This window comes from Alligator sinensis, unplaced genomic scaffold (assembly GCF_000455745.1).
Source record: "Alligator sinensis unplaced genomic scaffold, ASM45574v1 scaffold119_2, whole genome shotgun sequence".
Lineage (NCBI taxonomy): Eukaryota > Metazoa > Chordata > Crocodylia > Alligatoridae > Alligator > Alligator sinensis.
In genome coordinates this window covers 672,785-683,946 of record NW_005842242.1, presented here as the reverse complement: position 1 = coordinate 683,946, position 11,162 = coordinate 672,785, and the positions used below count along the sequence as shown (strand labels likewise).

General features: G+C 44.7%; 1 protein-coding gene across 3 annotated transcripts in view; it reads right to left on the bottom strand.

The window, feature by feature from the left end:
• PLCG2 (phospholipase C gamma 2) overlaps positions 1 to 11,162 on the bottom strand; it is an 81,358-nt gene that overhangs the window by 404 nt on the left and 69,792 nt on the right. For all 3 annotated transcript variants that reach the window (XM_006027439.3, XM_025208640.1, XM_025208641.1), the window contains 5 exons: positions 10,530 to 10,675; positions 7,455 to 7,569; positions 5,235 to 5,402; positions 4,246 to 4,334; positions 1,561 to 1,745 (listed from right to left, as the gene is read on the bottom strand). In XM_006027439.3, the coding sequence (XP_006027501.1) occupies positions 1,561 to 1,745; positions 4,246 to 4,334; positions 5,235 to 5,402; positions 7,455 to 7,569; positions 10,530 to 10,675 (703 nt within the window). The remainder of the gene's footprint in view (positions 1 to 1,560; positions 1,746 to 4,245; positions 4,335 to 5,234; positions 5,403 to 7,454; positions 7,570 to 10,529; positions 10,676 to 11,162) is intronic.

Genomic DNA, 11,162 nt, shown 5'->3' with positions numbered 1-11,162 from the left:
AAGAGTGTTTGCACATACAAATATTTTTCCTTTTGAGCACATCCATGTTGCCCAATCTTTGAATATATGGCTACAAATTCTCCCCATTTTCCTAGTGTCTACTGTACAGAAAACGTTTCCTGAAGTTTCTTTGTGATAACAGTGACATATATTTAAAATGCATTCCAGCCAGGGATTGCAAATACAGGATGCCCCAAGGAGCTGTCTCCATTCAATACACAAAAACATTAAGCAGACATGGTTCCTTGGGTGAATTTGATATCTTTTATTAGACCAACACGGCTAAAAACCAACCCCCAAAAAAATTAAGAGTGGAGAATAGTTATTAAGCAAGCTTGCTTAATAACTATTCTCCAACTATTTGGGTTGGTCTAATAAAAGATATCAAATTCACCCAAGGAACCTTGTCTGCCTATGTCCTTAGACCAACACGGCTACAACCTACTCCCCAAAAACATTAAGAGCACACAGTTTACATAAGAGATGGAGAAACAACTCAAGGAACTCAGCTCCCAGCTCTGTGCTCCGAATGCCAGAGAATAATACTAGCTCAGCTTAGTCACCCATTCCTAATGGGTCAGTCATTAATTCTCCACCCCACCTTATCCACAGGGTGATAAGATGACTTCCAGCCTGTTTTCTGCAGTCTTCTCTGGGGAGATGGCAAGCAGTCCTATTCCTACTGATCAGTCATGCCATATTTCTGATTTGGGTTGTGCCCTGGCTCACTTCTCAGAAGAGCCCTGATGGGTTGCCGTCTGACTGGAACAACATTCCCCCGTCCCCAGCTGTTCTTTTAGGAGCAGCAAAGATCTTTTCAGGAGCTTCCAATCTTTTGAGCAGATGGTGCCACTTTCGGGCTCAGCTCCTCTCCCAGTGCAACACTGAGTCCAACAGCAACTGTATTTCTTTCTCCAGGGCTGCCCATCCTACTAGCAACCCCACTCGAAAACATAACTCCTAGTTTGGGAAGCAAACAGGATCTGAACTGAGAGTTGGACTTGGAGTAAGGGGTCTTCTTCCTCAGGATGCTGTGCTGATGTTGGATTAGCAAGTCCTCATTGTCACTATGGCTAACCATTGCATCTTCTCTTGGGCTCGGGCCAAACCAGAATCATGTTCTAATCCTGCACATGTTAATATGCACATAGCGCAATTTTAAGAGCGTACATAGGCCTCATTGTGGGAGATGGGGTCATTTATTTGGCTGTTTGGACAGACTAGTAAGGAGAAGAATAAGCTCCCAGGAATGTACAATGTGACTAAGGCTGTCACTGGCAGTGACTGATCAGTCTGGTCCAGGGCCTCAAATTCCCTTTCCTGGTGTACAAGCCTACTGTTTTGGCTGGGTTTGCTGTTTTTACTTTAAGGTTTGCCATGGTCAGGCCAGACAAATACAGACACTTCTCCCAGGAAGGACTCTCTTTACTCTCTCCCTCCAATTCTTAGCACACTCGATCAATTGTTGAACAAAGCCAAGATCTCTGTGCCCTACTTTATCCTTAGATCTGAGGTGTGTTGTTTGGTATCCCCTGACCACGATAAAGATGGGGACCCTACCTCCTGTTGCACGTGTCTTGGTACAACTGTAGCTGGTTTTCATTCACGCTCAACTCGCTCAATAGGGCGTCTCTATTCGGGTTCCTGTAATTCACATGGGTGTCGTACAAGAACAGCTGGTTGTTCAGTTCTGCTTGGCGCTTCCGAAGCTGTCGACACGAGGAGTAAAGTTCTTCCTCGCTTTCCTTCAGGAAAAAAGAAAAGAAACCACTGCAATACGTGACCGCTTCCCCCTCTCCTTCCCTCGCCACTTTCTTGTTGCCCAAAAGCGTGTTTGTCATCAAATTGAGCCTGTTTTAATTAAACATATCTAGAAACAAGAGAGAAATTGCTGAAAGAAATGAAGAAACTAGTCAAAAACAAACCCCTCCCGAGACTATAGCATGTGTCTGTGTAATGTAAATGCGTAGGAGACAAATGAGAAAACAAGTATTCCAGTAATTGTGCCATACCGCTGAGGATAAAGAGGGAAGCAGCACACTGTGATGGCCATTATCTTGGAACAGTCTTGAAAAAGGTTGAAAAAGGTCTTCCATTTTTCAACGTCACATCCACAAGAGTCCAACATGCAATCACTACTGAGCCTGGTGCTTCATGCTCAAGTAGCCCTCTCTCTCTCTCTCATTAAACACCTAATTAAATAGCAGATCCCAAAAATACCGAATGGTCAGTGGAATCATTAATGGCAGCGAGTGCTAAACTAACCGGGCAGATCCTCTGTTGGTCTAATTTTCCACCATGGGCAGGCGAGGTTGTTTGGGTGAATCTGATACCTTTTATTAGACCAATTTAAATAGTTGGAAAAAATTTTATTAGCAAGCTTTCGGGTTTAAAAACCCTTCATCAGGCTGAGGAAGCATCTGCAGTTGGTGTGTGCTCTTCCAAGATGGAGCGGGCAGATCTGGCCCTTGGTGTTTGCAGGATTGGGCTTGAAATCTGTATCTGCCTGAGTATCTGTAGCTGTATGCTGCCCTCTAGAGAAGGGGCCCTCAAAGCTCTTCGCAAAGATTCATCAAACCTTGAGACACCCCCTCTGAAAAGGGGAACTATTTATGCAATTTCAGACCTCAGGCATACGAGCCGTCTCTCCCAGGAATCACTCGTGTGCGTGAGTGTTGGCAGGTCTGGGGTCTTCACGTCTACCCTAATAGCAAAACAAACTGCTTATCCCACTTCACCAAACGTGATCAGTAAACAGAATCAAGTGAGACACTTTCACAGCAAATCAAGCCCTTTTCATCACTTACTCCACCAGCTCCCCAGTGCTGAGAAAAAGAGATGACTTTTGCAACTTGCTGCAAGGTTAACAGTTCAAAAATCAAGGGACCTCACTGAGCACACACCCTGCTGCAGCTCCTTGCCTGCCTCTGCCCAACTCACTAAGGATTTTTTAAAAATACACTCAATCAGGGCTTGTTTTCTTTCTTTTTTTTTTTTTTAAGGGGACCATCCTTGCTCCCTTGGTCACAAATGAGGACATGCAGATTCCTAACTACTGGTGAACAGGTGTAATCACTGCAACACCTGCCAGTCATCACTGGATCTCACAAATAATTGTATCTAGCAAAGCTAGATTTTTAACAGCCCACAAACACAGGTGTGAGCTGAACTGATTGTAATCAAAGACTGCTTCAAAAATATTCATACTTTCCAAAGCAAGTAAATCAATTTGCAAGAGAATAAGATATGCTTCTAAATTTAATAACTCTCTTAATGTGCTTACATTCCCACAATAGCTGGAAAGACTCCAGCGGACACGGAGAGGCGCCGGATATGGTCCTATATGATAATTTACACATGCACATGCTTTTATAGCATTTAGACATCTCTGTTTCTTGACAAATTCCACAACCATCTGTAATCCCTTTAATAACGTTACATTTCTCTCTCTAAGTGTATGCAGATGGGCTTATATAAACAGGCTTCTTATTAAATTATAACATTTTATGGAAGGTTTTTTTGAGCGGTAGAACAGATGGGCATAGCTTTGATCTTTTTATGACACTTCTAGATTGGTTTGGCCAATGTTGTAAGAGTTTAATGGCCATGGCAAGTCTCTCTCTGCCGCAGACTGTGAAAAAAACAACCCTTTGAAAGCTCTCCTGCTCCGGCATCGCCACCCCAAGGTGACAGTCAGTGTAAACAGACAGTTGTGCTGCATCTTCATTTAGCCTTAACAAGCAGAAAGGGGCAAAAGAGTGAGAGATGTGCTAATGCCTTGGTGCTGATGGTTTGGGAGGTGCACTGCAGCTATGAACAGCCCTTTAAAAGACAGCCCCAGGCAACTAACCAGCTGGATTTCTGAAGCAGATCTCAGGTAAAAGGCATTGACAGTGTACTTAAAAAACAATATCCACCCCCAGTGTGTAAAGTGATGGTAAAAGCTGGTTGAACAGTGTTTGGCACTGCACCACCCAACCAAACCCCAGAGGTAGCAGCTCACTGTCATAACCACTGCCGGAGACCAGCACCAGTGCTGCCGCGTCCACAGACCTTGCCTATGCGAGGCATCCCACCACCTACGCAGCAACTGAGTTGAGGTTACGAAGCATGCTGGAATGGAGGAGAGCGCTCAGAGTCACCATGCAACAGGCACAAGGAGCTAAATTATCGCCTCAGTCATCACAAAGCAGACCGATGCAAGCCATAGGAGGAAGGGGAGGTGGGAAATGGTTCTGCACTTACCAGAACTTGCTGCATCTCACAGTAAACCAGAAGGGAAGCCAGCTCTATGTCTTCACTATAACCATTCTTGAGAGGGACTGACCTATAGCCTGGGGAGAGGGTTTGCAACAATAATTAAAGTGGAAGTGGTGGGGGGCTGGTGCAGTTGTACCTTCACAGAACTGGGTACGTCCATCCCCTTCCATCCACCTGCTCCATTTCTGGGAATTGGCCAAGAAAGCAGCAGGAAGACAAGAACGATCTCTTGTTTCACCCACCCTTGCAAACCCAACTGGAGGTGGGCAAGTCTGAAACTAACTCAAGGGATGTCCACATCTGGAGCCGTTAGAGAAAAGCTAAAGTATTTAGCAAGGATTTCATCAGAACTCATTCAGGGACTCGCTCCCCTCGGTGAAATGGAGACTGCGGCAAAACACATTAAATTGTCACAACTGTGTCACAATCATATCACAGAAGGAGCAGCATGAAGAGCACAGCACCAGTGCTGCTACATCCCTCAGAATAAAGCATGAGCTGAGAGCCAAAGACAGTAGGAGAAAGACTGGCCTCTTTTAGTGTTTACCATCAACCTTCAGGAGGGGGGGAATTAAATCCACCCTTCTTAAAACTCATAGGTCTGAGGGCACTGAAGCTGCTTCTAACACCTGCTGGGGTACAGCTGCATTGTAGCAACAGTAGCTCCCTACCCGTTGTCCAGTTACTGATGGAATTTGTTCTACATAATCCTTTCCTCTTACAGCAAGAATTAAGGAGAATTTGCTAGTGGAGAGAGATGCAAGAAATAGGAAGAATTTGGTGGTGGGGAGAGATCTGTCTAAAAGTTTCTTCCGAACGGGCTCAACAACCCACATAAAAACGGCGATGTTGTATTTACATTCCAGGCAGGTCTTTCCCAAGAGCGCTCCAGCTGAAAGCAAGAAGCACGATGCCAACTGTGCTAAAGATTACATTTCCTTACTCAAGGATTTATCACACCTATTGATCTTTACCTGACTTGATTCCTTTGATGGGAAAGGTGGCGTGGGCTAAGAAGTTGGGATCACTGAACATATCCTCCTCGTAAACCACGAAGCGCAGAAATGCCAGGTTAGGATCATAAATTTCAAACTTCACTTGCTCCGAACATGTCGCCCATACCGGGTTAAGGCCATTGTCGTCTGGAAAGAACGGGAAACTTCAGCAATGGATTGGAAGCAAATCATTTTTCTTTGCACGTAGACACGAATATATCCCAGGGCAGTCTCCAGATGTACCCCATCTGTCTCTTTTTGTAGACCTACTTTAATTACTTTATTTAGGGAGGGAGGGAGGGAGCCATACATAAAGAAAAAACCCTTCATTTCAATACTTAAATAAAACCTCTTCACATACATAGTTTTAAGGAGTGAATTCTTTGCCTAAGGAACTTGCTTTGCCTAATGAACTCCAAAGCCTATGTTTCAACATAAAGAAGCAGACATTAGCATGAAAATGGGTAGGTAGGAAGATCTGGGACCGCTCAGTTTGTATAGCCATTTGCAAAGTAGCACAAGATCCCATGTGTGTCTGAACACATGCTGGAGTCTGAACAGACTTGATCATCAGTATAAAACATCAAGGTCTCAATAGTCTTCTCTAGGACAAACCACCCCTCTCCTAATGGGGGTGCAGAGCCCCACTGAGCACTCTGCATCCTTCTGTAGCGGGGATCTTCCACTGACATCTGTCAATGGTCTCCCCAGTTTGGACAGTAACAGGGGCTATAATCAGACACCCAGGCTGCCTCTGAAAACACCAGGTCAGGGTTTAAAAGGAAGGTCAATCAGCTCATCTACGGTAACAAAAAGTACAGTAAAAACAAAAAAATATTCTTTTTCCTTTTAAAACAACCTGAATTCTGTTTATCCCCGGATGGGACGCAGCCCCGTCAGCCATCCCAATTTTCCAGAAGGGTCCTGAACTTTAGGCTATGCCCCAATGTCATCCCAAGAGCTCTTCAAAGGGCAGTCTGGACTCAGATCCAGAAAACTGGTGCCAAGGCAGCAAACCCCTCTCTCCAAATAGTCCTATGGCACCAGGCAACACCCTGCTGCATGTGCTGAGCAACACAGCTGCCTTTAAACCAGGGGTGGGCAAAATGGCAGGTCCGGCCAGCAGCCAAACTCCGTTTCCCAGCAGCCCCGGCTCACATCACTGTGACCGATTTCCATGGAGACCCCAGGAGGAGTGGGGCCGCAATAGCACAAGACCGGGGTTTCCATGAAGACCGGTCCAAGAAGCGCTGGCAGGGCGCATGGCTGGGCAAGCTCCATGCATGCCCCAGGCAGGGATGTGCAGGCAGCAGATCACGGCTCTGCCCTGGTGCCCGCACACCCCAAGCAGGGGTGTGCAGGCAGTAGATCGCAGGAGATGAGCAGATAAGTGCAGGCTCAAGCTTGTCCCTGCCTGGCCAATCCCCCACACCCACTGCCTGGCCCATCAGCAAGGAGGCAAGCACTATAATATATAAATCAGTTTTTTGAAGTTGAGTGCCACTCAATTCACAAAAGTTATGGGGGTGGCGGGGTGTCTTGAGCCCAGAAAAACTGAGAAGCATTGCTCTAAGCCAATTCAGCAAAGTGTTCGGGACTGTGTGCTGGATTCTGTAAGCCAGAAGATGGTCACTTTAGCTTGGGTACATTAAAATGAACCTGGTTTGTATACACAGAGCCTTGTCCGAGGGTCTTTTGGGAATGTACCCATTTCCTGGATTAGGGACCAGGCTTTGCATGCTGATGCCCCTCCTGCCCAAACTGTCTCCAAAGCAATTATCTATCTTTGAACTCCAATCTAAATCAGAGATCTCAACATTGCCTTATTCTCTCTGTCTGCAGTGCACCTTTGGAAGCGGACGAGCATGTTCAGAGACACTTTCGGCAAAGCAATTTAAAAACATGTAAATTATACAAGCTCGGGCATAGCCAGAAACTTAACAAATGCGGCTCGTTATGAACTGTGGTACAGTTTAAGACCTGCGTGTTTCCCTGCCTAAATCTGACATATAGCAAAGGTTATAAAATTAAATGGCTCCAAGGCAAGCACCATCAGTCAAGAGTAATAAAGTCACCTTATCCCTCCTGTATACATTGCTGGTAAATTATAGTTATGCAACCATGAGCATCCTTTACTCGATTTGAATTGTCTAGAAGTACAACTCCATCCACAACTCAGAAGGCTGTGCAGATACTCACTCACAACCGTAGACTTGAATTTGTTCGTATCATATTCGGCCCCACAAATTTCCACTTCTACAAATGGACAGGCGATACTTCTGCCAGGTTTAGGTAGATGACGAGCACCTAGAACCTATACGGGAGAAGGCAGGTCATGAAAGCATTTCCAAAAGATAAAAGTCACCTTTTGTCTGTACAGCAATGGTCTATAAAGCTATAAAATACAGTTCCACCAAAGGGGAGGGACAGGGGGTAATTTTTCTTATGAAGTAACTCTCAGGAGGGCTTACACTCATGCACTCCCAAGTGTGCTCATAAGATGTGCTGGTGACACAAGTAAAAACATCTTTAATTAAGGTGGTTCAGCATTCCCCATTATAAGACCCTTATTTCGGTTGCTAATTCTCTGCCAAACATCATGGTCTGGCAGTGATTTTCCATGCTGCCTCAGACTGATTTTTATTTATAAAACTTTCAGTTGAAGTGGCCTGGCCATCCCCAGAAGTTAAATTAGGGGAAACATTTTTTTTTTTCTTAAGTTAGAACCATTTTGTTGAGAAACACACTGGCACTGCTTTACTTTGCAGCTGGCACTTGAAATACAGCGCAGGGATTGGCCTCGTGGAAGGGATGTACCCTGTGAAAGCAAGCCCAGATACAGGCACGCTACCAGCCTCCACCAACAGGCTCAATAGGCTTGTTAAAATTTGTCCAGCCAAATTCTCAGAAGAGTCCATCTCCACGGAGCACGCTCCGTGCCCTCACAGCTACATGCCAACTGGGGGGTGCCAGGGCCATTCCCAACCCACGATTGAGGGGCTGCAGGGGGCTTTTCTGCAACTGCTCCTTAAGGCTGCTGAGGACCAGAAATTGAAACCAGAGACTGTCTCTTCTGCACGCTGCTGGCACCCAGGGCAGCAGAGAAGAGGAAGCCGCTAGATGTGGAAGTATGGAAGGGAAGGAGAGTTTCCGAAGCTCTTGTCCTTGGACCCTCGCGTTGCACCTTGCAGAAGATGGAATGTGTGGAGGCAGGAAAAGGAGGACTTCATGGTGAAAGAAATGCAACAGACTAGATTAGCATCCTGCAGGAGCTCTTTGCAGAGGCAGGAGTATCAAGACATTTAAACCAAAATGACCGCTACTGGCCGATAGCTTTGTACTACTTATTTTGTGTGTACCCGGTATGAAACACCTGCAGCCAGATACGCTACAGTAACAGGCCTTCATGGAAACACTTAACATCAATTGGGTGTTGTGCATTATGAAGGACTCAAGCTACTGGGGGGAAAAACATCAAGCCCTAGGCGTCATAAGATGGAGACACAATTTTTTTTTTATTGACTGTATTGGTCTTACTCTTGGCATATCTTGGTTTACCAGGAAGGGAATGGGGTTAATGATGATACTCAATCTCAGAGGGATGTCGTGAAGAAAAAGTCATTAGCATATGCAACGCACTGAACTACCATGGTAGCAACGAAGATGTGCCCAGGAAGAAATGAGTAATTTAGGTTTTGAATGAACTGCAGAAAATACAATGTTTCATGAAACAAGGAGGATAAAAAGAAATGCTGCCTATCTACCCCTCACTGAAGACGGCACAGATCTTACGGAAAAATACTACAGGATCACACAGAGACTGTATCATACTGCAGCAGGGCCAATCCTTTGGGCAGGCCTGCCATGAATTGCCCCTGTGCCTCCCCAAGTGCCAAAGCAAATCTCTTCTTTTACCTGAACTGCTGCTCTGTTTTCTGCTCCCTGCCCTATCTGCTGCTGTGCTGCCTGTTCCCTTCCCAATCTGCTGCGTCATGGCATGTGCTACAGGTTGGCTACCCTATCATCCCTTCTCAAAGCAGGGGATGAATTCAGGTTGAACAGGCAACTTTAATACAGTAAAATCCAAAATTTTTTATAAGCTTGACTTTGTACCTTTAACATCTTTTCAGACACCGGACTTCTGAGGATGTTAAAAATGTGTAGCTATAGACACCACTTTGTTTCCTCTCTTTGGACTCGCTTGTATAAAAAGGTGTATGGGACAAATTTTCTACTGGCTTTTAATTGGCCCTTTATTGTTTTGCAAGCATAAAAAATTGGAGGTGCAGCTTGGCACCAATAAGTATTTCTGCCCAAAGAAAGGGTTTCGTATCTATGCTTGTCCTTGACTGCCTTTGCTATCAACCACAGGCATTTATTTCTGCCTAATTCAAGGGCAAAAATAATTGCAGGTGTAAAAACATGCCTGCAAAACTATGAAAACCCAGCTAGTGCCTCCACCAGCTCTCAAACTTACGTAAGGATGATTACATAGGATGTCCCGTTCCACTCGAGCTGAGCAGGTAACGGTGGAGCTTTGTTCTCTGGTTTTGGCCCTTATAACTATTTCTAGAAAGCACTTATACTTTGGTTCACTTTTACAAACTGATTTTACCTCTCCTCCAAACTGCAGTGAGAAGTGCATCTGTTCCTTGACATCATTTCCTATAAAAAATATACTATCTTGAAAAACATCTCTCCTACTGAATAGCAGTTGAGAAAGGAAACAAGTGCAATTTCCATTTGGCACCAGAAGACACTACAGGGTAGTGTTCAAATGATAAACTCTTTTTCTTCATGAAAAATGACATTCTGACAAGATGGAGTGTACCAAAATAGCTACATCCCTTCCCCCCGCCCCATCCTGTCACATTTTTGGCTTCTCAGTTTCTTTCTTTCATTAAAAACTTATTTCTGTCACAATGGAAACCTAGTAAAAATGTTGCTAACCTGTCTCTAATTGGATTTTTCCAAAGAAAAATAATGGAGGTCAATGTAAGTTTGATTTTTTTTTAATAGTTATTATATAAATGGCTTGAACATCACTTGCTTCTGCTCTATAGCGTGTGCTTTGTTAACAGGACAAAGAGAAACACATTTTGTTTCTGGGAAGGTGACGGTATTAGTTTTATAGTTATAAATACTCTGACTCTTTACATAAAATGTTTTGGCAATTTGTCACAGCTCTGGCTCTGAAGATATAATAGCTTTATTTTTTAGTCGTACAGACTCGCTGTTTGCAACGAAAATATATTTACGAAAGGAAAGACTTACCCTCACTGTCAGAATCATCTGTAATTTCCTCTTTGATTCATTTGGCATTGGATCATAGTCCTCATTTCTCATGGTTTCAGGCTGCAGAACATATCCAGTCCGCCCATTAAGCGAAAACAAGGCATGGTTCAACTGCATGTACCTATCTATGGAAAGAATTAAATAGTCATGATAGTAAAGATCCCCATGTTAATAAATCCCAAGGGATTAATGCCAAGTACTAGTCTCAGTGGCATTTTCACTGGCTGTCACTTTTACCAGGGGGGAGGAGGCATTTCACATCAATCATTTCACTTCCATAATTAAAATGCTTGGATGCTCTGGATGGCCTTCTGGAAGGCAGATTTACCTTCATGCTGAACTTCCTAGCAATATGCCAAAGGCTGGGTGACCTTTATCATAGAATCATAGAATCACAGAAGTCGGGTCGGAAGGGACCTTGTAGATCTTCAAGTCCGACTCCCTGCCTGGGCAGGAGGGAAACTGGGCTTAAATGACCCCAGCCAGGTAGGCATCGAGCCGCTTCTTCAAGACCCCCAGGGTAGCAGCCAGCACCACTTCCCTTGGAAGTTGGTCCCAGATCCTAGCCGCCCTAACTGTGAAGTAGTTCCTACGGATGTCTAATCTAAACCT